At 54.0% G+C, this 26,415-nt stretch overlaps 9 protein-coding genes across 9 annotated transcripts; 5 read left to right on the top strand and 4 right to left on the bottom strand.

Annotated features, from left to right (window-relative positions):
- Positions 1-237: 237 nt before the first annotated feature.
- CTAM01_03905 (zinc carboxypeptidase) lies at positions 238-1,924 on the bottom strand (the record flags this gene model as incomplete). The annotated part of the gene is made up of 2 exons (XM_060519935.1): positions 238-1,272; positions 1,328-1,924. 2 exons carry the CDS (start codon positions 1,922-1,924, stop codon positions 238-240), a joined length of 1,632 nt encoding a protein of 543 aa, XP_060385356.1.
- A 2,484-nt stretch (positions 1,925-4,408) lies between these two features.
- CTAM01_03906 (Sec7 domain-containing protein) lies at positions 4,409-9,226 on the top strand (the record flags this gene model as incomplete). Its single annotated transcript, XM_060519936.1, has 2 exons — positions 4,409-5,006; positions 5,238-9,226. 2 exons carry the CDS (start codon positions 4,409-4,411, stop codon positions 9,224-9,226), a joined length of 4,587 nt encoding a protein of 1,528 aa, XP_060385357.1.
- Positions 9,227-9,853: 627 nt separating this feature from the next.
- CTAM01_03907 (SRP72 RNA-binding domain-containing protein) lies at positions 9,854-11,838 on the bottom strand (the record flags this gene model as incomplete). Its single annotated transcript, XM_060519937.1, has 2 exons — positions 9,854-11,039; positions 11,096-11,838. The coding sequence occupies 2 exons, from the start codon at positions 11,836-11,838 to the stop codon at positions 9,854-9,856; spliced, it is 1,929 nt and encodes a 642-aa protein (XP_060385358.1).
- Positions 11,839-12,763: 925 nt separating this feature from the next.
- On the bottom strand, positions 12,764-13,594 carry CTAM01_03908 (uncharacterized protein; the record flags this gene model as incomplete). Its single annotated transcript, XM_060519938.1, has 2 exons — positions 12,764-13,335; positions 13,393-13,594. 2 exons carry the CDS (start codon positions 13,592-13,594, stop codon positions 12,764-12,766), a joined length of 774 nt encoding a protein of 257 aa, XP_060385359.1.
- A 958-nt stretch (positions 13,595-14,552) lies between these two features.
- On the bottom strand, positions 14,553-14,822 carry CTAM01_03909 (uncharacterized protein; the record flags this gene model as incomplete). The annotated part of the gene is made up of 1 exon (XM_060519939.1): positions 14,553-14,822. The coding sequence occupies one exon, from the start codon at positions 14,820-14,822 to the stop codon at positions 14,553-14,555; it is 270 nt and encodes an 89-aa protein (XP_060385360.1).
- A 3,695-nt stretch (positions 14,823-18,517) lies between these two features.
- CTAM01_03910 (uncharacterized protein) lies at positions 18,518-20,002 on the top strand (the record flags this gene model as incomplete). Its single annotated transcript, XM_060519940.1, has 1 exon — positions 18,518-20,002. The coding sequence occupies one exon, from the start codon at positions 18,518-18,520 to the stop codon at positions 20,000-20,002; it is 1,485 nt and encodes a 494-aa protein (XP_060385361.1).
- A 987-nt stretch (positions 20,003-20,989) lies between these two features.
- Positions 20,990-22,312, top strand: CTAM01_03911 (uncharacterized protein; the record flags this gene model as incomplete). Its single annotated transcript, XM_060519941.1, has 2 exons — positions 20,990-21,064; positions 21,128-22,312. The coding sequence occupies 2 exons, from the start codon at positions 20,990-20,992 to the stop codon at positions 22,310-22,312; spliced, it is 1,260 nt and encodes a 419-aa protein (XP_060385362.1).
- A 941-nt stretch (positions 22,313-23,253) lies between these two features.
- Positions 23,254-25,040, top strand: CTAM01_03912 (uncharacterized protein; the record flags this gene model as incomplete). The annotated part of the gene is made up of 3 exons (XM_060519942.1): positions 23,254-23,977; positions 24,039-24,128; positions 24,187-25,040. The coding sequence occupies 3 exons, from the start codon at positions 23,254-23,256 to the stop codon at positions 25,038-25,040; spliced, it is 1,668 nt and encodes a 555-aa protein (XP_060385363.1).
- Positions 25,041-25,320: 280 nt separating this feature from the next.
- Positions 25,321-25,881, top strand: CTAM01_03913 (uncharacterized protein; the record flags this gene model as incomplete). The annotated part of the gene is made up of 1 exon (XM_060519943.1): positions 25,321-25,881. One exon carries the CDS (start codon positions 25,321-25,323, stop codon positions 25,879-25,881), a length of 561 nt encoding a protein of 186 aa, XP_060385364.1.
- Positions 25,882-26,415: the final 534 nt, after the last annotated feature.

A 26,415-nucleotide genomic window follows, 5' to 3' on the forward strand; every position in this document is an offset into this window, starting at 1 on the left:
TAATGTCCCAGTGAACCGACCCATTGCTTTAATAACCGCTGCGTACAACCGTGACTATAATACCTGACCAAATTCCCACCATCGCCATAACTCCATGTCGTACACCCTGGTTGCTGTGTCCCACCACTGACTTCTCTTGCTCTCCTGCTGCTTTCTGGCTTGTTTTCCCCAGAAAGAGCCACGGAGTAGATGAAGCTTGAAAATAAAGATTCAAAGCCCATCCTTTCGACTGCTTAACTATTTGCGCTTTCTGAGTCGTCGAAGCTCCAGACTACGATCCGGTTCGTCGGATGTTGGTGTCAAGGCTCCTACGGACTTCTCGATTCCGTTGTTGCCAAGGAGATAGTCTCCAAAGTACTTCATCGCGCTGAATATTTCTTCGCCGACGGGAATGATGTTTTCCCTGGGAAGAAGGAAGCCGTAGCTGCCGGTATCCCTCAACTTAATCTGGTAACTATAATGCGCGTGCAGTTCATGATAGAACCAGTCAATGGCCGATCCACCGCCTGTCTCAAGACGCTTAGCACCTGGAGCAGAGCCTCGTCCTGCGACAGCTCCTTCGCACGCCGATGTGACCGAGTACAGCTCTCCGTTGGACAGACGGATGGCCTTGGCAAGCCCAGCAGCGAGCTCTTCGAGGTTCTCGACATTGGGCGGGTCGACGTCGCAGGAGTATGCGAAGGGAAATAGCACCTGTTGAGAATAGGAGTGCAGGTCAATGAGACCAATAAACTCGGTATCCTCCAAGGATGCATTCCTCGCCCAGAGTGCTACAGCTCTGGCTTCGGCAGCCTGCCATGGCTGTTTACCGCCATAGCTCTCAGAGCAAGGGTCGTTTTCGGAGTAGTCGCCCCATTCATAGCCAAAGGCGTGGTCGAGGTCGAAACCGTGGCACCAAGACATACCCGTCTCCTGCCGGGACTTGCGCCACAGTCGATCTGTAGTCCAGGTGTACTCGATACCGTCGGGGTTGACAGCCGGGATGAAGATGAAATCGAAGTGCTCCAGCAGCTTGGTGATCATGGGCTCCCTGCCGAAGGCCGTAATGAATGACCAAGCGACATAGTTGGTAGTTGTCGTGGAAATCCACTCTCTTGCATGCATCCCTCCCGCAACAACGACTGTCTTCCGCTTTTCGCTGCCTGGCGCCTGGGTCTTCATGCCAACCTTGAGACCGAGAATATCTCGTTGTTCAGAGGATTGCCCAATGGTTATAACTTCGGTGATGGCTGGGAACATAGCTTCGGTTAAGCGCATCCATTGGACGATTGTCTAGAACGTATTAGCTTGAACTCCGCAGTGCTTGCACGGGCGTGAGGTCACAAACATCAAGCCTCTGGTAATCCTGGAAAAAATAGTTCTCATTCCCGTTTTGCGCATTCTTGAGGTTTGCGCGACCATCGGGGATGCGGTAAGTCTGAGCCGGGACATCGACGGCAGGATATGTGTCGTACACAGCGGCTGCTACATCCGATATCAACGTCGAGTAAGCTGATTTCAGAGAGTCGGGCAGAAGCCCAAGCAGCGATCGAACATTGTCTTGGCGAATTCGAACATCGACGAATTCATGGTTGAAGGCCCAAATGTCTAGAAAGGTACGGGCGGCGGCGGCGGCAAAGGCAGACTCTTCTTCCGCGGTGGTGAGATTGAAGCGCAAGACGACCTCATTGATGTGATCGTCTCGCAGGCTTGTTCGGACGTGAGATGTCAGGTGGCTAGCTTTGGCAGGATGGGGTCCGAAGACGAATTCAACGACGCCATTCCGAAGTCTTTTCAGGAAGGGAAAGAGGTCAGACTTGGCTCTCACGGCAGTAGCGGAGGCGTCGTGGCGATATTCGGGGTATGCGTCGAAACGTGCAGCGGAGGCGGCGGGGACAAGAATGGCGACGCTGGCCAGCGAAGACAAGACGACGTGAGGCCGCATGGCGACGAGCAAAGCCTATTGTGATAGTCGGGTATGGAAGATTACTGACGTCAATTCAGCCCGGCGTCAGGGAGTGATGGATGCGGGCGATGCGACCGAGGGTCAATTGCGATGATGGGGGTTGTTGTAGCGATAGAATCGCGACACACTCTCGGGGACCCGGAGGATGGAGACTTGGAGCGAAGTTGAGGAAAATGCAGGTGAGCGAGCGATAAGGAATGCAACAGCACGGCTGGCCTTGCCTCACCTCGGAGTTGGCAGGGAGCAGGCTCAGGCAGCCGCTTACTTGTAGGTTGGGTGACTGGGTTTGGCCGTCGCAACACGATCCTTGTCGGTGACGGGATCACTGCACATGTCATTGACTCCAAGGGACGAGGAAGCAATGCTGGTATTTGTTAGCCAACATATGATGTCTTTTGGCATTGTAGATGCGACTATCGCAGCGAATGTGTAAAGATGTCATCGCGGCCCCATGTCTTCCATTATTTGAGGTATGCGAGGAACGCTGGAAAGCGGGAGGCAACAATCGAGGCACCAGAACAGCGCAATTGGTGCTTGTACCTTTTTGGAGACATTGCATGCTTAGCTAAGGCACCTGATATGGGTAAAGGTACGCATGAGGCATGGTCTCTTAAGTAATGGGAGGTGCCCCTTGGTTGGACCGGCACTCCCGCCGGGTCAATCAATTGTGCCAAAGTTCAGAGATTGGACTATCCCTGATCCTCTTTACCTGGCTTACCTTAGGAGGTCAATCTTTGAACCCCTTGCAAGTTGCACTTGAGTCCTGACCAGAGTCCTCCACTGAGCACTGAGTAGCGAGGTGGGCTTCATATGGTGCCCGGACCGCAGCCCGGCCAGCGTATTCTTCATTTCAGACTGGTCGTGTCTGCCCTGGTGCTTCATCTCAACATTGCCCTTTGCTCACCAAATTGGCAGTCTGAGGATCGCCAGGCTTGACCCTGCTTGTCCTCCTTTCCCTACCTTATATCTTCGTCGGTTTCTCATTCCTCCATGGCTGTCTACGGACTCGTCATTTGTCGTCCCATATCCAGTGCGTGTATTCCTGCCCATGGTAACCTCAGTTCGGTGCAAGACACTCAAGCCAACGTACCTGTATGTCGACCTAGCACATTACCTGAGGTATTAGTAGATGGGGATAGATACACATGACTACCTACTAATAACATCTTGCCCAAGTTACCTAAGCCCCGTGCTAGGTTCTCTACCACGTTGCTGACCTGGAGGCTAGGAACCTCAGCCCAGCCCCCCGGCTGCTGGGTACGTGTGCAAAAATGCGTGGCACCTCAGCCTGGAACCGGCCCACTCCAGTTTGCTGCGTCAGTCCAAGGATGTTATTAGTCGTAAACTCGCAGCTAAGGTAAAGTAGCGTATTCTGAATAGTCCAGCCCAGCGATTCTCCCTCTCTATCCGTAGCTTCCTAACTCTCGCCGCTGTCCGTCGAATGCCCGTTATATGGCATGACCTTGCATCAAAGTCGTGTCCTGTTCCGTATGAAAAACTGAAGTGATGAGTACCTAACAATGTGCACTGTTTCCGTTATTCAATGTATCTGCCGTTTGTGGTCTGTCGCACTATGGCTTCTAAAAGTCTTCTTTTCCCCTTCAGCCCCCCCCCCCCCTTTTCCCCCGGTGCCTACTCCGTACCTGACCTTACCTATGAGACTGGGACGCCGCTGCGTGCCTGCCCACGACAGCGCACGCAAACGCCAACCTGATGCCAATTGGGTCGTATGTGTACTTTTTCCCTGTTGATCTTTTTTTTCTTTCGCATCCAGCCTCAACTGTACCTACAGGACGTTTTCTTGCTTTGCCTTACTTTCGACTTCTGGTGCTTCACTTAGATTCCCTCGCCTCGGGCTCACGTCTCGAAAACACTTCTCCACGCCTTTTCTCGCTCTCCTCCCCCCACATTCAGCTGTCCACAATATTACTCGGTCTCCCTCCCTTCGTCCTCCTTCCCCTAAAGGTACGAAGAGGTACCTTGCCTCACCTTGCGCGGCCAGGTACGCCAACGCCAGCAGAGGACCAGCCTACGGATAATTACCTACACCTACCGTATCCAGCAACCAACCTAAGGACCCCTACCCCCAAACCCGGTCGTCCTGTCTCTTGCGTTGCAATGCGCTTAGCCTAACATAAACAACACCCTTGCCTCACTTCACCTTAACTCACCTCGCCCCGTCTCGCCTGGCCTTACCAAACCTGACCTCACCTTGACACTGCTTACTCGGCCTCCCTACCGTCCAATTCTCCTCCTTTGTGTTCAACTTCCACCGCGCATCCCTCATCTGATAGACTCGCCAATGTCTCCCGCCTCCGTACTCAACAATTCCACCTTGTGCTGATGGCTTAACGTCCGGATCATACGGCATCCCACCGCACCACCCAGACGTGACCTCGGCCGCGGTCGTCATCCTCCCACTTCCGACGATATATCCCTGGCAAACCATGACCCATCGCCGTCATGCCTTTCCTACGCCGTCGCGGCAACATGGTCAGCGAGACCGATATGAGGCGCCATACCATTCTTGAGTCCGAGACTGCGCCTCAGCTACCGCCGCTCCCTCAACATTTCCCTCCCCAGCGACCTCAATCCCACCACCAACAGCCCGACCAGCTGCCGCCCCCGCCGCCGCTGCAGTCTCTCTCTCGACCCCAATCACAACAGCACAAGAAGCAACAACTCAGCGACCACTCAAATCCGATACCCGAGCTCAAACTGCCATCATCGCCGCCGCCACCGCCGCCCACCTCGCAACCGGAACAGGAACAGAAGCAGGAACAGGAAACTCAAGGGGGTCAACCGCGACCTTCTGTGTCCATTTCGGTACAAGAACCTCTGTCTACGTCTCTGGCCTTGCCTAGGCCATCCGACGACGATGATGGCGCTCTCAATCCACCGAATCCCAATGACCCTGATGCGCGACCGGATACCCCTCCTATCCAGGAAGAGACACCAAAGCACCGTCGTTTCTCCATATTGAGGTTTCGCAACGCATCCGACTCGCAATTGTCGGTCAGGGCTAAACAACAGGCTGAAAAGCCCCCTCCTGTACCTCGCCGTATGTTTCTGCTAACCACCCCCCCCCCCCCCCCCCCCCCCCCCCCCCCCCCCCCCACCCCCCCCCCCCCCCCCCCACCCCCCCCTCCCCCCCCCCCCCCCCCACCCCCCCACCCCCCCCCCCCCCCCCACCACCCCCCCCCCCCCCACCCCCCCCCCCCCCCCCCAAACGGCTCTCGCCAAGGCAAGAACCGAGTCTTCCTAAGATCACTTTGCTGACCAGCTACATTAGCCCCTGAGATTATCACGACAGCTCCCACCGCCGACCTCCAGGTTCCCCAGAAGAAGCAGTCGCGCATGCGACTCGCGGATCGCTTTCGACGCTCAGGCGAATTGCCAAGACATAGCGAGGATGGAGGCGGAAGGGCCATGACGTGGAAGTCAACGAGAAGAAAGACGGGGTTGGAAGACATGGCATCGAGAAACCGGCCAACCCTCGTGACTTTTGAGGAGCCTGGCCGCCCAGCATCTTCGAGATCGCCGACGAACGGAGAGCATCATGACGTTCCCAACCTATCTCTTCCCAATAATCGAGCATCAGAATCGTCGCGCTCCGACGCCAGCTCAGGAGAACACTTATTTGCTACAAACACCCTAGGCAACTCGCCTCCGGTACCGTCAAGCTCCAGCTTTTTTCGCCTACCCCGAAGGAAACCCAAGACTGCAGCGCCAATGTTTGACTTGTCTCATTTACCACAGAAGGGCAAGCCTTCGATTGACAACCCCGCCACGTCATCTTCATCTCTCGGCGGTCCCCAGCCAGCCGCTGCTTCTACTTCTAGAGAGGGAACCCCTCGTCCTCAGCAAGGCTCGCGACCTCATTCCAGTCACAGCACAAGGGCCAACTCTGTGGCGTCCTCTGCGCATGAGCAGTCTGCGAAGCCCAATGCTTCACCTGCTACTGCTCTGTTCAGACCAGGATCAACAAACTCGGGACAGTCCTCCCCTACGCGTGCCCGCTTACAGCGCCGTGGCAGATCGTCAACTATGAGTTCTCTAGGAAGGGATTCCACGGATGGTCATCTTGACCCTGGAAATGGTCGAGCATCGACGTCAGTTGGGCGCAAAAGCTTCGGTGACCTACTCGGGCTGAATCGACTACGCCAAAACTCCGATCTTGGCCAGGGTCGACAAGGCAGCCTGACACCAGCAACGCCTGGATCCAACACTTCAAAGAACAACTCGTTGCAGATTGCCCGCGAAGCCATTCCTCTACCCGAGAGGCTTGAGGACGAGACTCCCGTCAAGTACCTCGCTCGAATAGAGGAAATATTGAGTCGCGGAGTAATTGCCAGTGCGTTGTCCAAGGGGAGTGATCCGTTCTCAATAGCAGTCTTACGGAGCTATATGCGCCGCTTCAGCTTCTTTGAGTACCCAATGGATATGGCTATCCGAAAGCTGCTCATGGAGGCCGAACTACCGAAGGAGACGCAGCAGATAGACAGGTGTCTACAGGCTTTTGCGAACCGTTACCACGAATGCAACCCTGGCATTTATGCCTCTCCAGATCAGGCGTACTTCGTCGCATTCTCACTACTTATTTTACACACTGATGTCTTCAATAAGAACAACAAGCACAAGATGCAGCAGCCCGACTACTTGAAGAACACCAAAGGGGAGGGTGTTTCGGACTCAGTCTTGAGCTGTTTTTACGACAACATTACGTATACTCCTTTCATTCATGTCGAGGATGACCTAGACCTCAACAGCGATCGACTTTTGGCAAACAGGGCCAAGCGGAAGACGATTTTCCCAGGAGGCACACCGGAAACTACGGCCAAGCGTTCAAACCGGGAGCCTCTTGATCCTTACACACTTATAATAGACGGCAAGCTGGATATCTTGCGACCGAGTCTCAAAGACGTAATGGAACTCGAAGACCATTACAACTACTTAGGGACGGCAAAAGATCTCAACGTAAAGGAGCTTCAAAGAACTTTCTTCAGAACCGGAGTGTTGCAGATCGTGTCGGCCAGATCCCGGCCTGATGCTTTCCGCGATGACAAGGGCTCCAGCAACCCGGCCGAGGCGGCACAGGGCGTTGTTGACATCAAGATCACCAAGGTCGGGCTTCTGTGGCGCAAAGATGTCAAGAAGAAGAAGACGAGGTCACCGTGGCAGGAATGGGGAGCCATTCTCACAGGCGCTCAACTCTACTTTTTCCGCAACACCACTTGGATAAAAAACCTAATGCACCAGTACGAGTCGCATGTTAAGCAGGGTTTCGATGGCGAGCCAATAACCTTCAAGCCGCCTCTTCCGGAATTCAAACCAGACGGGTATCTGCCAACTAAGGAAGCTGTTGCGCTCGTCGATTCCACCTATAAGAAGCATAAGAACGCCTTCAAATATTCTCAGCCCAGCGGTTATGTGGAGGAAGTTCTCCTGGCCGATAATGAGGAAGAGATGAATGATTGGCTAGCCAAGCTGAACTATGCAGCGGCTTTTACGACGTCAGGCGTTCGCATGAGAGGCGTCGTGGGAGGTAATTACGAGGGCCAAAGCCGGCGCGGCATTAGGAGACTCGGCAGTTCGGCCTCTGCTCAGGTCATCCAGACTCCAACAGGCGATGTTAGCATTGTTAGAGGCAAGATTGACCACAAAGAGGCCGAGTCCATCCAGGCACAACGACGGCAGACTATGATGGACGCAGTCGCCAAAGCTGATGAAGAAATTGCTCTGAAGGAGCAAGAATTAGAAGGACACTTGAGGAACGCCCGGCACCTTCAAATCCTATCGCCTATTCAAGGCAAAACTAGAGATCAGATCTTGTCAGCTGCAGCTCACATGGATGTCAAGATCAAGTGGACTCGCATGGACATGTGGAAATCAATGTGTCATCGGGATGTTCTGCTGAAGGATCTAGCTGAGGAGCAGAGTCTTCGGGGTCTTACTCCTACTACGACTCAAAACGGCCGAGAGCCTCGTGAGACATCACCCTCTGCCAAAGAAAGGCCTTCTATTCTCGACGCCGTATCGGCAAATAGTGTGGCACGCAGGCGCAGGCGATCATCTGCCGCTGTCTCAACAATCCAGCCTTCGAAAACTCCGCAAGCAGAGCCCGACTCTCCCGTCACTGAAGCTTATCAAACCCCGCCTACCAGTGCTACTTTCAGCCCACACAAGCATCAAAACTCATGGGACTCGAAAGTTTCCAAGTCGGCAGAGCGTGTTCAGCCTCAGAGACCTGGTTCCAGCTCCAGCCAGTCATCTGGCGAGCCGACTTTCTACAGCCCGCAACAGCATTCGACGCAGAAGAGGGGCGAACAGTCCACAGACAATGACCGACATGAAGACGTTGATGCAAATGAACGGGCGCTACTACAGCAAGCCGGCCTGCTAGAGTCGGGCTCTCGCGGGCGAATTCCCCCGGAACGGAAGCGAACGGGGTCGTTCTCTGAACCAGGAGATGCCTCGGAGTCGCGAGATACGCCTGGCTCAATCGATAAACAAGACAAGACCAAGATCCGGCGAAGCCTCCAACGCACACTCAGAGAAAGTGCTGGCCATCTTTCACACCACCGCAGCAGAAAGGGCAAGGAAATCATCTCCGGCAGCGGCGCAGATGACACTAGCCGTGAGGACGTGCTCACCAGGGGTTCCGGCAGTTTTGTGGTACATGGAAAGAAGGCGTCCGTTATCAATTTCGGCTCCGAGTTACAGCAACTTACTCCGGAGGAGCGCATGAAGCAGCGTAAGCAAGACGAGCCTGCATCCCCAGTCAGTGTCGCAGAAGACTACCACGACGCTTTGAATGATTCGCTGGAACCTACAGAAAGAAGAGAATCAGCTGCCAGCGCCAGCACTGCCACAGCCAGGAGCTTCCGTGAACTCCATCGCAAGTATTCTTCAGCACATGCATCCAAAGCACCCGCCTTTGGCGGGCACCTCTTGGTGCCATCCGATGGCGAGAGCGAGGCAGCAGTTAGTTTCTCCGAGGGAAGAAGGACACCGCTTCCTCCAATCGAGAATGAGTCTGGAGATGAAGAAGAGAGCGAGGCAGCTGTGAGCAGTCCGCAAATCGTCAGCCCACGGCCTATACCCAGCCCTCAGCTGATCATAAGTCCACAACCCATCTCTTCTGCTCTGGCAACTCCACTGGCAACCGCGTCTGAGCCTTCGACGCCCTTGGAAACCCAGATGGAGGAGAAGGAGGAAGACGAGAGGGATGCTGAGATGCAAAGGCTGCCTAGCCCCCCTGTGCAAGCAGTCAAGGCCTAGCTAGGTCTCATAACACAAATGGAGAGGCGAAACTTTTCGTGGCGATTTTTCATGTTGAAAAAAACCATGCCGACATTGTAGAACTAGTTGATATCGGATGATGCGGATCTGGGGATGAGTCAGGAGAAAACGGAAGATACCAGCGAGCGAGAAAAAGGGTAGCTAGTGATTTGATAGAGAGGGATGAGCGGGAAGGGGCCATTTGACAGACAGCAGCATCATTAAAGGATGCGCAGGTAGGGCCGGGCAGCGCTCCTTGGCTGTGATACAAAATTACTTCTTTCTACCGTCAACAACCATGATCCGGTGAAATGGCAAAGTGTAGTCGATCCAGAACAATAGGTGTGTACTGGACTTTGAGGCCAACGTTATGACGGTCGATTAGGGGGCCAGACTCGGAAAGAGAGGTACATGGCAAGAGTAGATAGAGCGCGTACTCAATCAAACAATATCTCTTTCACGACATCTTGTTACCAGTCTCCCAAACTCAGCTCATGTTCATGGATTCGCGGTCATGGGCGAAACAGTAATGAACTTTTTTCTTTTGGTAATGCAGCCACGGTAGGACAAGCAGGACCTTCAGCATGTTCTTGACAGAGGGGCTAGTAAGTCCTACAGCACCTTTCCTCATTTCTTGCCCTTCTTCTTCTTCTTGTTCGACGACGTCGTCGGCGCCTTTTCGACTTTGACAGATCCTGCGCCACCGGCCAACTCCAATGTCTCCTCCTCCTTGACGAAGCCACCTTGCGTCGCTTCCTGGGCCTTCTTCTTGCCCTTCTTACCCTTGGGGCGGTACGAGGATCGGTCGCGGAGGGGCAGCCAGCGCTCAGGATCCATCTTCTTGCCCTCAACATAGTCCTTGGGCAGCTTTCTTCTTCTCTTCTTTTTGTTGCCTGCGTCAGTGGGCTGATCGAGGCGGCGTTTCTTGGCCTGGCTGGCTGCCGGCGCAGTGGTGACGACGCCATTGCTGACGAGCTCGTCGACGTTGACCCCCCGGAGGAGGTCGTCAATGGGAGGCAGGCCGGCGAGGTGAGGCGTCACCTTTGCTCTGTCTGATGTGGCGAAGGATGCCACAAGGCCAGCGGCGGCAACGGGGTCCGCAACGGGCTTCTGGCAAAGCTTCTCAAACGCAGCGCCAGCAGCTGCAAGATCCGTGGGCTCAGATGACTTGAGGAGCTCCGAACCGGCGCCACGGAGGAGAGAGTCGACGTGGCGACCATCGTGCTTCTCCCAGAAGGACGATGCCTTCGCTAGCTCTGATCGTATGTTGCTATGGCGGCCCTGCTGTCTATAAAGAGAGACAGTCAAGGCAACCAGGCCGGGAGAGAAGCGCACTTCTGATGGGCCTTGCTTCTCCAGGTTCTGCAGGAAGCGCTCAAGGACGGACAACGCAGCACCGGGGTTGTTCGCTGTAAGGTAGAGCTGTATTATGGTGAGGAGCAGACCGACATCTGTGGGGCGCTTCTCAATCAAAGGGAGAACCTCTTTCACTTCAACCACCTTGGAGCGACGCAAAGCAAAGGCTGTGGCATTGATGGCCGAAAGACCGTTTGTGTCGACGGACACTGTTGGCGAAGCCCTTGTGAGTGCCTTTGACGACTTTTCATACACGCCATCAAACTTTTGAGCTTGCAGGCCAAGAATGTACTTATTCTGCTCCAGCTGGCTTTCTTGATACTTGAAGAGCTTCGCCTGTTTGCTGAGGGCTGCTGCGGTGTCGAACTTGCGCTGGGCCAAATATGGGTTGTCTACCTCGGTCGCAAGAGCTGAGGTGTTGTTCAGCGCAATCAGTCGAGACTCGGCGTCAGAGTCCCTGAGTAACAGAGGTAAGCAAAAACCTCCTTTAGAAAGAATTTTGGGCCAACCTACTCTGAAATGGATAGTTGCTTCTGGATCGCGAGAGCTTCCTCGGTCTTGCCTAACCTAGTATAGACATACACCTGCTGAACCATGATGGGGGTCATCTCAGCCTTCTTGTCGTCTTCCGAGAGCTCTTCAGAGTCGTCACAGAGGCGCAGTGCTCTCTGGAGCAGCTTCGTAGCTTCGGAGAGCTCACCGCGGGCAATCATACCACAGGCAATGTTGTAGGCAAGCTCGAAGGTGTCGGCATCTTCGGCGGCGGGAATCGGCGTGTCTTCTCCATAAAGGCTGTTGGAAACCTTCCATTCCAGCTGGGCGGCGGACGCCAGCTGATTGATCTTTAGATCGCTCTCCTCTCCTTGCTCATCCTCCAACAGGCTGCTGTAGACGTCGAGCGCGTCCTTGAAGTCTTCGGCTCGATAGGCCACCTGAGCAACCAGGTGGCGAAAGCTTCGCTGGGGCTTGGAATTGGCAACCTCGCGGGCCTCTTGTAGCTTCCCCGTCTTGTAAAGCGCATAGGCCTTTTCCAAAAGGCTAGCGACCTCGAGCTTGTCGCCGCCGTCAGCAATCGCACGGAGGGCGTCGTCGAAGCGGTCGAGCTTGAGAAGGGCGACAACGCGGGTGCGTTGGGCAACGATGTCAGTCTTGGAGGCTTTCAGAGAAGCATTGGCAGCCTTTAGGACCTCTTCATGGTCTTCGATAGAAGCTGCGCGCAGCAGGGCGCTAAGGTTTGCGGCGGGATCTGAAGGCATCGTGAGGTGAGGGGCGGCGTCGGCAGCGAAGAATGAGTCGTGATGATTCAGTAGGGGCGGTGCTGCATGTTCTGCCGCTCCTCTGTAGCTTCTATCGACAGTCCAATGGTGGTAGACTCGAGGCGAAAGTCAGCGATTGAGTTGAGGTTGATCGGCCGTCGATCTAGGCGTCGTCGTCGTCGTCGTGTGAGCACGTTGCGAAAGGCGATATCGAGTTGAAGACACGCTTGGGCCCATTCCAGGTGGATAGGGAATCGACGTCGATGTGGATGGTGGGGCAGAGCCAGTGACGTCCAGCGCTGTCAGCTCAGGTGTCCCACTTGTAGTCCTCCACACAGATTGCGTGCAGTGGTACTCGAGACTACTTCTGGGTTTGGAGTGCCCTCAAGGCAGCCGGCTTTCTTTACTTTATTTGCGTTTTATTTTTCCAATGGTGGTTTTTCCCCCCCAACAGCGTGGGGAGTATGAACCACTCCCGACAGCGATATGAGTCTTGGTGAGGTTAAACAATCAATAAGGTATTGCAGGATTAAGGTCACACAAGCTTGCCGTCTCTGATTCGTGTATCTATCTATGATACCCCGACTTTGTGCGGCTTTGATCGAGGGCTTCCTTCATCATCAATCTGTAAATTGTTGCTTTTACCCCGCGGTTGCATCGCAATGCAGAGCTCCTCGCCTAAAAACCTGTGTGTTATTATAGATACTCATATCTGGCCTTCCTATCCGCCTATATCAGCGTCGTAGTTTGCGTATATCGTTGTTCTCGTGAATCATATCCCATCCAATTATTCCCCGCTATAGCTACTTGGGTTGGATTATGCGTTCCTTCATCATATGTTCCTATGCGTTGTGCAGACTGCTTTCTGTGGCTTCCAGTATCAATAGGCAGAGTAAACGCCCTTCGTCAAGATGTGAGTTCATCGTCACCCGAAAAGCCCCCACAGCCTCTTGCGTTTGACCTCCGGTTGATGGTAAGGTCTCAACGGGTATGTTGGCGCCACGCTGAACTGATCTGTCGATGCCGGCTTTTCCGATGGCCTTCGTCGCAACTTGTTGGGGGCAATCTCGCCAAGCTTGGTGCTGCCTGATGACATCGTTGCCATGGACATACGTTTCTCGGCTTTGAGGTGCTGTGTATAGGTAGGGTTTCCAGGTTTGGTCTCTGTTTCGTTCGCCTCCGCCGCAGACTTGAGAAGTTTGCGCTCCGAGGCTTCCCTGTCCTTCGACTTGGACTTGCTGTCTGCCGCAAGCATCCTCTTCGGATGCTTCTGCTTCTTACTTGACCCGGACGAGCTAGACTTCAAGGACGGAGTGCTAAGTCTCCGTGACAGGTCATTGATCGCTTTGACAGCGTCGACACGCGATGAGTTGGACAGAGTCTTGAGTGACTGGTAGTCAATGACCGGGTTCTGGCCTCTGGTCATGAGATGAAGCAAGTTGGTCGTGGCCGATGTAAGACGCTTAATCACTCTTCGCACAGAAGATCGAGCCACGGCTGTTGTGATACATTAGTACATGAGCTTAAAAAGCCGCTGCACGCAGAAACACGCACCGTCGCCCTTTTCAAGATGAGTCCCAGCCACGGACAGCTTTGAAGAGTATACACTTCGAACCTTGGAACTGTCAGAGCGAATGCTTCTTCGAAGTTGTCGAGGCTGCTTGTTCCCGCGAGCCCCCTTTAGGCCCTTCAGGAGACACAGACACTTGGAATATGTCTCCAGAAGTGAGGCGATGGTGTCGCCAAAGCCGGCCATTTTGAGCTCGCGATTTTTGACCAAGTCGGTCTTATTCAGTGTTCAATCTGCAGACGAGGATGAGCGCTGCATGTCGGATGTTTCTACATCAAATTCATCTCCTCAGGATGTTGATGAGGGGAGTGCAGGCATTTGTGTCAACGAACGAAGCTGGACTATTGGTGGAGGGCGCGCTGTTCGGAGCCACGGAAAACGAAGCATTTTGGTTGGTCCTGTAACCGCTGTACCAAGCAATCCTGATACATCATCGGCTGATTGGCCGGTAATGCTGAGGGATTGCCTGGAGGAATACTCACATTCCTTTTCTCAACTATGGTAAAGCGTTGACGGCACGTGGGAGAGAATTCATGTGGTTCCAAGAGTGGAGATAATAGAAGGAGACCAAAGAATGCCACGGGCTTGGATCCCACCGACACTATCATCACGATATTGCTGACATGCACAAGGTTCCCAGCCGCCTGTAGGCACACAAGTAACTGCAGTTGACGGGAACCTGTGATGTGTGTGGAGAGAGAGAGATTGATAGAGAAAGAGAGGGGAAATGCCTCTCTGTCAAAGATGAATACTATGAGGAGTAGCCCATCGTGGACGGCAATATGCAGCCAGCCCTGTCGATTCCATGACAGAACCTCAGCTCGGAGTTTCGTAAAGAACACAACTATTGAACGGCAACAGGTTCAACGAGCATATTGACCTGTAAAGGAGATGGCGTCGACCCATTTTGAGGTGTGTGTATGGTGGAATTCAGCAGCCTGCCGCAGGTCTTAGTTGCCGGGGAAGGAGGCATAGCGTGCTCTGCTCGAGACCTCGAGCTACTTGTTATCGTAGAAAGCCAGCTCGTTCGCAAATTGTCAAACGTCTGCATCGAGTTGGCATATGTCAGATGCATGTGATTAGAGCTTGCCACGCGTGCCACGCTCGGCATCCTTGCCTCGACGAAATGGATGGGCGGCCTCGCTCAGCGTCGCGGCGGTGAGTTAATCGAGCATATCGGGTTGTCATCCGTTATCCGCCGGTAGAGGCGTTGGATCGTTGATAAGGCACATGGGGTCAGGGACCAAAGCAGGGCTTTCCAAATCCAGGGTTGCCAGAGCCGACAAGGGTCAGTCTGGGAGAGAATGGCCATAAGGATAAGGGAGTTGGCACTTTGGGTTCGAATAAAGGTCGGGATCGGATGGCGTTTCCGCAAGGAAGCCAGTCGCCATGGTGGACGGCAGACCAATGGCATGCTCGGGAGATTTCACCGAGTGTCGCGATTGTGTACAAGGTTCGGTGAAACACATTGTACGTTGACGAACAAGGTCAAGTCGGGTTTAGATTCATCGTTCTTTGACTTTGTGAAAGCAGCAAGCAGGTGTGGCAGGAGGTGACGTCGGCAGCTCGAGGCGGTCGGTCTCGTTGATCTGCACGATACTACTTGTAAGGTAGAGATGCAGATAGCGGCCTACCTCACCGATGTACACATTCATGTTCCGGTCTGCTGTGCACCCTGATTTAGCTGCACAGATGCCGCCAATCGCCTTGCTATGTATGTACGGAAGTATAAGTGCACAGCACGGATGGCGGGGCGATGCATCGTCGCAATACTGATGTCTCATTGTCCAATGGCCTAGGTAGCCATAGGTGGGAATGTTGTTAGTGAGCCCAGACGAAGGGAAAGATATTTCGAAAGCAGCAGAGACATGGGTATCCGTACTCCGTACCAAGGGAAAGAGTCATCTCAATCTGCGCATGTGAGGCTGCGATCTAGGTAACAAAGTATTGTAGGATCTCTATCTGAGGTGGCGTAAACCTGCATGGCCGAAAGTCGGCGGCAATACCATCTTGACGAGTGCGGGCACTGGGATCTGGCAGTTGGCAAGCGCGACCCACGCGGCTCTTTTTTTTTCTTTTTTTTTCTCTCTCACCAAAGGTATCTCGTGCGCGGGTTCCTGATCCAAACAATTACCTAACAAGCACCCGCCATGCAGCGTCATGAGGTGCGTGGTAGCTAGTAGGTATGTACTGAGAAGTTCTGATCCATCAGGTGTCGAGTGCAAAAATTCCACGTCCGAACCGGCCGACTGCAATCGGACCCCTGCTCAACAGCGCCCGCAGCCGTTCGTTCCATGCTCTCACGGGAGGCACTAGACATGATTGCACATGTGAATGATTGATACCCACGGATACCGGTACTGTACTCCGTACGGTCCGTACCCAACGGCAGCAGCAACTCATGGGCAGAGAATGTGAGGTGAGGTATAGACTAGCGAGCAGGCACGCCGCACACATGGAGGATATCTGCGTCTTCCATTGGGTTGGTAAGACTTTGATGGTTGCAGTGCGTCTTATCTGGTTGGTCCCCCACATGGACCACTCAGAGGCTGTCTCTCGAGCATCTGACGGGCGCACATGGGTGGGCGCCGACGGGAGAGCGTGGGAGGGCTCTTGCTTCTCCTTGGATGCTTGCCTTTGGTACCTTGACGAAACCAGGAATAACCGTCTTGCACCACATGGCAACCGTCTGGCGCGAGTGAAGATGTCGGCACAGTGGCGGCGAATTGCGTGCGGGCTGCGGGCGTCGGGTGAGGTCAAGGCCAACCTCGATATCTTGCTTGCCTTTTTTTTTTTTCCTGTGAGTTTTCCTCCAAACTAGTTACTCCCCTAGACAAGCATATTGGTACGGTATTCCAAGATGTGCGCAACAAAGCGCCACCGTGTTGCTGGTGTTGATGGTTTGGCCGTGAGGTGTTTGGGGGTTCCATTTGGTTGAGCTGATTGATAACCTGAACTGTCATGTCGAAAAACGGCGCGGCGGGCATGCCCCGGCTGGTGTGGGATTCCTGCCTATTATCTGACCTAGCTTCCGTAAGTACCTCTCCTGGCAGGAAATACATGGAGCTTGGAGTGTGTGGCAGCCAAATGCTAGGTATCCCTATTTGGCTTTCCAGGGGAACGGCCAGTGCGATTGGAATAAAGGTACCCGTAGACCTAGGTAGGATAGGTAAGGAAGCCCCCAACCTTCATGTTTCCCCTACGAATGAAATCATACCCTCGGCCCCTCCCCCTTCCCCCCCGTCCCCCCAGTGGTCCCCCTCACCCCCAATCTCGCGCGAATAATCCACTGTCCCGCCTGCCGCTTCCCGCTTCCCCGTATGATGGAGTAGTGTAGCGTATTCATCCGCACACCATAGTCTCATACTGAGGTAGGCGGATGGGCAGTGACCGTCAAAAGAGAAGGAGAGGAAGGGACAACAAGAGAGAAACTTGTGAGAAGACGGGAACTACTTTACGAACCTAATGTTACCAGTGCCTTGTTGGCCAAGGTAAATAGTTACCTTCGCAGCAGCCATCCATCTCAGGTAGGCCGTACGGGCAGCCGGAACCTAGCTAAGGTACCTTAATCAGGCCAGCCTCGCCCTTTCGCACTTTGCGACGAACTCCAATTCCCTCATTCTTCCCGGCCCTGACGAATCTGGCCCTCGAATCATTGACAGATATCTGCCATGGCCCCCGTCTGCACTGCGATGCGCGCTGCATCGCTCACAGCCCTTTCGATGGAATTAGACCTCACCTCGCCATCCTCACCACGTAAGCGACCCTGATTATTTCTCTTTTGTCGTCACGTCTTTTGTATTTACTCTCTGCCCAAGCCTCCTCTGCACGTCGGGAAATTCTACACCCCCCCGATCCATACTGCGTAGTGTGTGCTGTGGGAGTGAACGGTTGGACATTCAGAGGAATATCCGTAGGTGCTGCGCTGCAAAACTTGACAAACCGCTCCCCTTCTCGGCTTCTCTCCCCTAGACTCCCCCCTGTCACCCTGCGGCCTGCCCCCCCCCCCCCCCCCCCCCCCCCCCCCCCCCCCCCCCCCCCCCCCCCCCCCCCCCCCCCTCCCCCCCCCCCCCCCCCTCCCCCCCCCCCCCCCCCCCCCTCCCCTCCCCCCCCCCGCCCCCCCCCCCCCCCCCCCCCTTCCCCCTTGCCCCTTCGACACGACACGCCTTTTTATCTCCATCCAATGCCACTTCCTTTCCGCTCCGCCCACGTCTGCAACTTTTGCCCGTCCGTCTCTCGAGGCCCACTACCTTCACCCTCGCCCTTCCTTTTCCCAACCTAAATCGCCGCATCTCATGTATTACAATCGCCTTGTCTACCTTACGATACCATGACTCTCCCGACCTTATTCTCCCTAATCGCAACCCCAGTCATTCCCATCCGTCCTGCTCGCCGCTCAAACTGAGTACCTGACCGAGTACGCATACGGAGTGTGCAGTACAGTCATTGTCTTCTAGCACCAACAAACAGCCACGTCCACATCCGCGTCTACGACACACGTTGCCCGCACAAGTCCTGCCACCGCTATCACCGTACCGTATCTTATTCTCACTCCTCCGCCCCGCTGGCCCCATCATCATCCCGTGCTTCTTCTGCTGTACGACGAGATACCCATCTCGTCGCGTATCGCAACTCCCAACTCGGTTCCTGGTATTCTACCTTACCCCAGACATCGAACCCCGAATCTAGGCACCTCGCCCAGACCCACGCCTTGATCTTCCCGGTCCCGGTCCACCTCCCGGTTGTTGGCCTGCTATCTAAGGAGCCGTCCCCGCCAACCCTCACAACATCTGACTTTCCCTTCTGTTTACTCGCCCTTTGCTACCTGATCAAGCCCGTGCTTCTTGGTTGGCCTTCTGCATTTCCGACCACCACCACTGACCTTTAACCGTCAATCTTCGACATCCATTCCATGGCTCAACCATTCATCCTCGCTGCATCGTATTCAGTGTCTCCTGCGCGCCCTCTCTGAAGCACTGGCAATCGCCCCGACGGTGACTAGCACTATCGACTGTAGTCACACTTTACTCAACCTATGCTGTTTTAGCAGCCGCTGGTCTCATTTGAAGAAAGCTCATCACGAAGAACATCAACACCAACTCACCCTTCATGTCGACGACTTCATCTCCCTCGCCGTTGCAAGGCCCAACTGGCCGTGTCGATGAGAAATCTCTACCCCAGGGTCAGTGCCGCTACATATTGCTCGTACCTGGCATCAAAGGCCAACGATGCGCTTGTGTTCACTTTTCTCTCAATCGATCTACGCCCGGCGCTAGTTGCGACTGTGGGCACATGGCCTGCTATCATGTCAAGACCCCAGAGCCGTCATCGACCAGAGAGGAGGTCGAACTTCTGAAGCAGCGACTTCAAGCCCTCGAAGAACAACTTGACCAGCAGAGACAAGGCGGCCTTGGAACCGTCGTTGCCAGAGTGAGCGAACTGGAAGACCTTGTCGACAAAAGTCGTGAAGAGATAGGCCAGGAGATCAAGGGCTCTTATCGCAACATCAACAGAGTATGGCAGTCTGTAGAGCAGCTTGAGCGTCAAACCTCCCACCTTCGGGAAGCCCTACGCTCCCAGTCAGAACACATGGAACGTGTCAACGGGGAGTTGGAGAGCGTCAGCAATCGACAATTGGAGCTTTTCGACGCCGACGAAAGCATCGAAGAGAGACTGGATCAGCTAGAGTCGGACCATGATTCTTTGGCCAGTCGAGGTGGCCAGGTCCCGAACATGACAGAGGAAGCAATCTTGTCCCGGCCAGACGCTGTGACGGCCTCCAACCGGCAACAGTCGCTGGGTGTCACTCTGTATTCACAGCCCGAGGCCGAGGTCATTCCAGGAGAAACCATCCGTACCTCACCAACCCTCAGCACCGCCGATTCCAACACAAGTTCAAGCAACTGTGGAGCTTGGACAGTTCATATTTCGCTTCTTCCGACAGCCTCTCAGCCTTTCCCATTCGAAAGGGACACCAACGCCTACAAGCGCTGCTTGTCCCGAGGGCTCCACCGGACTGTAGTAGTTGGCGGTCCAGATAGTGACTCTTTTGTTGAGGCTGTTACAAAATCTTTCGGTAGCCTACTCAGAGGAAGATCCTGGATGCCTCTACAGGCCAAGCTTTGCGACGCAGAAAGGCTCCAAGGGCTTCCCATGCTCAGGCCACTGGACTCCAGACTTGTTGACAGCGACTATGATCTCAACTTTCTCAAGAAATTTTGCGGCGTCTGCGAGGCCAACGGCAAGATCGATTCTCTATATATAGCCATGCGCCAGGACAAGTTTTCATGGCACTTTCTACGAAACTCTCCGATATTTATAGAGGGTCTCGAGAATTGCTGGATTTACGATCACTTCTTAGATCCAAACGACCCAGTTGAAGATGATCGCATGGAAGAGCATGATCGACCCTCCGCCGGAGACATTGTCCCGAGTCTTCCAAACCTGAAACGAGCAGCATCCGAGATGTCGCGAACAGCTGGCTTAACAGCTGCCACGACAGGCAGCGATTCTGACGGCTCTCGAACCAAGACACCCCGGACCTCTTGCCTGCCAAGTCTAGTTGAATCGCGGAGGCGTGTAGAGACTGTGTGAGACACGTGGTCTCTTTCCTTTTCCGTTATTTTCCCCGTCTAGCTTTGGCCTGTGGGATCTGTTTTTACTGCATTTTAGACGCGTGGTTGGCGTCCAGGACCCGTTGATCTGAAGCAGCAGTGGCGAATGTTTCACGAATGAGGTCTTTCGAGACGATAGAAGGTTGATCCACCTGATAGAGGACATTTATACCCATTTCATTTATTCACGCCCAAGGGCACAAAGAAGCACTGTCTTGGTCACTTTCCTACACATGTACAGCGGAATGGGAGCTTCGGAAAGAGACAAAAAGTCCTTGAGATAGTTTAGTGATAGTCTAAGGTAGGATAAGGTAGTCTTGGTCTTTTGAACAAAAAGTCACCTGTCACAATGCTGTGCCTAATTCGAGGTGTAATGGGACTGCAAATTTTCGGCGTGGCAGGCTTGTTATGTTTCTCCACGTCGATGGCTCCCGCCTGTGAAATCAAGTTGGCATGCCGGTAGAGCCCGAATCGGAGGACCTTTGGACTAGACGGAAGTAAAATTAGCGGGGAGAACAGGACTCGGAGCCGGTGAGACCCGGCAGGTGCCGGAACACAGTGCCTCCCACCTGGCGTAGGTTCTCCGTATCCACTAAACCAAAAGTGGAAATGGTGCCGCTGAGCACAGTCAGCCTCATTCTCCACGGCGCTAAGCGGCCGAAGCTCTTTCGGCCTGTAAGCTCCGACTAGTAGACGTCGGGTTGATCAATGGCCCTTTTATCACGTAGTTTCTCTCTCTTTCTCTACAATCTTGGCCAACCCTTCCCTCTATAAACCCGCCACCTTTAAAATTCGGGGAACGTCGCCGCGCAGCTCAGCCTTCCTTCGGAGTACTCAATTACTACAAATCAAACAAGCTTGAATTCGCGGGAGCGCGTCCAGCATCTCGCGCGATCTGCTTCCTCATCCTCACCCCTCCACCATACGAGCGCACGCCGTCGCAGATCAAGTTCAGAACGGAAGCGCCATGGACTACGATATTAACATGGATGATGTAGCCGACGGCTTTGCACCTCCGACAGCGACGATTGGCGACGGCACAGTACGTAGCGCACCTGGTGGTGCGACTTCTACTTGCTTGCTTGCTAACCTTTAACGTCAACAGAACATCGCACAACCCGCCACAGCGCCGTCTCCCTCGAATGAACGCGACCTCGAAGATTCTACCATAGTACGTAACAAGGTACACATCCGAGGTCTGGACACATTGACCACGGACGACATCAAAATCTACGTGAAGAGTCATTTTGGTACTCCAGAGAGAGTTGAGTGGATCGATGACGAATCCGCAAACCTGCTTTTTGGGTCGGAAAGTACGGCACAAGAGGCTCTGGCAGCATTGAGCGCCATTGAAATTGCCGACGTAACTCAGTTGCCTCCTAAGGAGACGATTCCAGCCAAGGCCGTCGCATCCCACCCAGACGTCAATCTTCAAATTCGATTTGCCGTTATTTCCGACAAGAAGATACGAGGTGCTGCTGAGCGAAGCCGGTTCTACCTTCTCCACCCCGAATTTGACCCGGAGGAGAGAAGACGACGTGAGGGAAACAGAAACAGATATCGCAATCGGGACGGAGATGATCGTCACCGCAATGGCCGTGGAAGAAATCAACGCGACCGAGACTCGAGCCCTGAGGTGTTCCATGCGAGCATGTATGATGACGATGAGGACACACTGGCAGACCGAAGACCCGCACGTCACTCGAGATCTCGCTCAAGAGATTCGACGCCGCGTGACGAGCGATCCTATGCGTCTCGCAATCAGGAAAAGGAGCTGTTCCCTGGGCGGTCATCACGAGCAGGAAACCGGCAACGAAATCGTTCCGCTTCACCCATGCGGGATCTGGATGGTGACGCAGCCATGGACGTTGAGGCAGCACGCGCGCCGAGGGCCAGCAACCGAAACAATAGAGAAAGGGCATCGGGCATCAGGGATCGTCTAGCTGAAGACAACAAATCCAAGGAACTGTTTCCCATAAAGGGCTCATCGATGGGCAAGACGCATATGGACAGGGTCATGGACGGCGCGGACGAAGCCACGCGAATCATGCAGCAAAAGATGAGCGTGAGCAACGACCGCCACGGCAGGAAGGACCTATTCGATCGGGACAGAGTCGATAATGCAGGTTCAAGTGCTGGATTCTCCATCAAGGGCGCGGCGGCCGCGAACGTCAAGGAGCTGTTCCCGAGCCGCTTTGGAGGTGGTGGCAATACGGGAAAAGAGCTATTCGCTGACAAGTTAGAGGGCCGTGGCCGTCGGCGGCAGAAAGCAGAGGACCTGTTTTCTTAGCGCGTCGATACCTGGAGCGCGTATGCAATCATCTTTGGTAGTTTGCAAGATGAAGGAGACTATCTTTACGACGAGTTTGGGAACACAGCCGACAGCGCACGCTGTTCATTTCAATGCCATAGAAACCTGAACTTTCGCCATGGCTAGCGCGATAGACGGCGAACTTCTTTATAGCAACCGATGTGTCCAGGCTGGGCATTGTGTGTTGAATGATTGCTCTATAGCCGCGTATATCGTCCTTCGTCACATTCTTCGTAGTTTCCAGAGGGAGTTGAAAGGATTCTGGGATAACCATCCAACTAGAATACTCTTACGGCTGGGTAGGGAGGCAAGAGCTGTGTCGGTAAACTTCCAGGCCACTGAGGTCTCGTTGGACAGCCACTCTTGTGCATTCATCCCGGAGAACAGAATACCGGGGCGGAAGCAGCTGCTGGTCTTGCTCGAAGTACCCGTATCATGTAGCAGCTGAGGAAGGCACGCCTAGTCTGATGTACTCGCCACTTCCAATCGGTCGAACGCGCCTGACTTCGATCCCTCGCCTGCCCTTGCTCGTTTCTTCCTCCTATCCGCGTACATGGCGATATCTCATTCAAGCTTCACCTTCATGTCCCACTCGCCCTTTACCTCAATCAATCACCCACGGTGATTCCCGCACAGAATCCGACCTCTCTCCTGCTCTTTCATATCAATGTGCCATTCGCCTTCCGAATAAGTCAAATTTGGGCCGTCACTAACAGTCGAGGTACGCGTCAAAAGGCCGTTGAAAAACATCGCCTTTTCTACGTCTCTTACGATCGATCTCAAAATTCACCACTGGAAGACTCACAAGACTTCACCACGTTCGTTAATCTTATACCAAAGTACTCGATGCCGATTTGGTTGATACACTCTTCACTAGCACAATCCAGTTGCCAACGGATATCTGCCATCAGCCAGCCAACATGGCGGACTTCTTATGGACAAAACCGTTGCCTCCCCGACGAAGAAGATCAGAGCTCACGCTGAGCAATCCACCTCCGGATGAAGAAGAATCTGTTGCGCACCTCGGCGTTCCCTCTGTTCGATCGCGCCAGTGGAAGCCCATTCCCCGCATTGCGAGTCTCGATGTTCTAAGTGCTGCTACATTGGGCACAAGCAACAGCCCAAGCATTAAATCAGACGGCTCGCAGTCATCCTGTCATCGGCTGTCGCCATCCCCGGCAGAGCCAACTGAGCCAGCCGATACAGCCTGGTACCAAGAGCGAGACGAGACGGAACGTGCTCTCTCACTGGAGCAGATGATTAATGCGTTACACTACACGATGATGACCAAGAATGTCCTCGATCCGGTTCCCAGAGAGTACAACTCCTACATCTTGCACTTATTAGAGGGTTACTGGGATCTCCAGGAGCGGCTGAGGAAGACAGAGCAGGAGCTCGCAGAGGAGAAGGAGACAAAGTTGAAGAGTCTTGAAGAGTTCACCAAGATGTCTGAGGAATGGGAGTCGAAAGAGGCCGACTTCCGCGCTGAGATCAAACGTATGGAACTAGTTCTTGTCGATGTAACTCCTGCAGGTGTTGGTGCAGTGGTTCTGGCGAGGTCTGGCAGTCTCGTCGACAGAAGCGCAAAATCCTCGAGACTTTTCAAGGCCAGGGTCGAGAAGGCTAAAGAAAGTCCCCAGAAAGGTACTTATTCCTTCAATAGTGGGAAGCACTCCTATCCCGTCTGCTGACCGGATGCGCGTAGGTGATGACAGCACCAGCAAAGTTGACAGCCTAGATAACCCACGGATCTCTATGGGCTCTGGGAGTCCCCTCCTGAACCATCGAACCTTCTGTAAGTACCTAGAAACGCCTGCCTTCTCATTTGTACCGTGTACATACTAACAGACCAGTGTCCATGAAACCTAAAGTAGATGACAATGCCGATGTTGAACTGAGCAAGGGTCTGAGAAAGGCCGAACGACGACAACAGCGGGCCTCGAGACGAAAGAAGAAGGAGGCCCTCTTTCCGTCGTTCAACATAGCATGGGATAGCTCATCGGAAGAAGAAGCAAACAAATCAACATCGATTCAGAAGACAACCAGGTTACCTGGCTTGGAGTCTATGAAGCCTCAACCATTACGACGAGCGGCACCATCCGCGCAGATCGCCACTCCAGAATCGTCCGCAAAGGAAACCGCCGTTCCTGGAACCTGTGAGCATGCCGATACACATTACCGGCCTGACGACGCACCACATACCGGCGTAGAATTGGCCGAAAACGGATCGGCCGCAACGGGCATGCCGAAGCAGGAGCGGCCGCCAGGTACCGACCCGGATGTCATGACGGCTACGACTGGCCGAAGAACCTCAGGGACCCGCCGCCATATGAGAGACTTCTCCTTCGACGCCGGAGAAGATAGCGTTCAGCTGCAGGCCCTGTCTGGAAAAGCTGGTATTCCTTACGGAAACGATGTTTCCGTGGGCCGGCCAGCGGCTTTCCCTCCTCAGCGCCCCCGTTCGTCAGATGAAGTAGCTCCAATGGCATCATTTACTGCAGGACCTTCCAACCAGCAGGACCAAACACTTCACAGTCATGCACAGGAGTCGCTGGACAAAGACGAAGGCAATACCCTCGAAACACGCTCTGGGGTTGAGCAAATCGGCGCAGAAGGTGGCAGACAGGCCACGAGACCTAGTCTCCTGGATAGACGGCGAAGCTCCCGCTCACACAAATCGTCGTGCGAGTCCTTAGGCAACGGCTAGAGAGCCTTTAGCGATGAAGCCTGAGGGCGCAGCATGGCTATCCTAACGGACGGAAGTACCACACACGCAAACCAAGCACACATGGCAGCAAGGGAGGCTTTGAAGCGGTTGGGCAACGAGGGACAGGATCAAGGCCGGTCCCAGGTTGGTCCAGAGGCTAGAAGCAGGTATCGCGTGGTTGTGATGGTTGCGGTATTTTGCTCCGAAGGAGCGGGGTTTCTAGCAGAATGTACTTGCTCCAGGAGTTACGGTAGACTACGCTTGCTGCGGTTTCAGGGTCATGTCAACATATCTCTCTCTCCTTTCCTCCCTCCTTGCTTCGCCTGGCTGGAACATCGTCACTCCATGTGTGTCAACCGCGTCCAAAGCTCATAAAATACAGTCCAGATCGAGCCATCGTGTGGACATGACGTGTTCCATCGGATGCTTGGTGAGCTTACGCCCCCCATCATCGGACTCCTCGATCCTTACTCGCGCTTGCATGAAGCCTTTTCTGTCGGTGAGCTGGCGTACGTATGTGCCATGCCAAAATAGGAGACTAAGTTCCGCAAAAGCTCCAAACTTGGCTTGGGAAAAGGGAAAATGGCTATGCCACGTGAGCTCCTGGGCCCCCCGCCGGAGACTATTTTTTTCCTTTTCTCCTGTCCTCCGAGAGGCCCATGACCCTGGCCTGAACAACCACCAGGGTTCCGGAGAGAAGCTCGCGAAGCGAAAGGGGAGAATTAAACCAACCCCTGGAACAGATCATCAGGCGAGGCCGTGGAAGAAAGAGGATACGACTGCGGGCCGTGTGCAACGGGCCGAACGCGGATGGATGCGTACAAGCTCACGGCTCGAGTAAGAGGTGGTATCTTATGTCACTTACCATATATCATATATTCACAACATCCTCCGCCCTGAACACACTTGATCAGATTTCATATGTGACCAGAATAACGACTAACAGCCTGGTAGTCACACGATACAATACTTGAAGTCTTGTGATCGATAGTGTCGATTCCAAATATATCAGAGTTGGAAGTGATGAAAACACTGGGTAGATGAGTAGGCATCGAGACAAACTTCTCGCCAACCCAGATCAGTAGCAATGTCCGGCACGGCCAGTGACACAGAATTGGGTATGGGAAGAAAAGCCACTACCAAGCAACAGACTAGTGAAAGGCGTCAGAACCCAACGAAGCCATAAACAGTCGGGAGAGCGGGGGCTTCTTCACGCCCCCCTCGGCGGACGGAGAAAAGCCAGCGGAACGCTACTACCAAAAAAGCTCCCGCTAGTGCCCAGGCTTTGCCAGGTCAGGCTCAACATTATGTATAGAAAAAAATCCCAAAGAGTCTAGACTTCTAGACTTTGGAGGGGGGGACCGGCGTCTAGGCC

This window comes from Colletotrichum tamarilloi, assembly GCF_030869305.1.
Source record: "Colletotrichum tamarilloi strain Tom-12 chromosome Unknown Scaffold_9.1, whole genome shotgun sequence".
Taxonomy (NCBI): domain Eukaryota; kingdom Fungi; phylum Ascomycota; class Sordariomycetes; order Glomerellales; family Glomerellaceae; genus Colletotrichum; species Colletotrichum tamarilloi.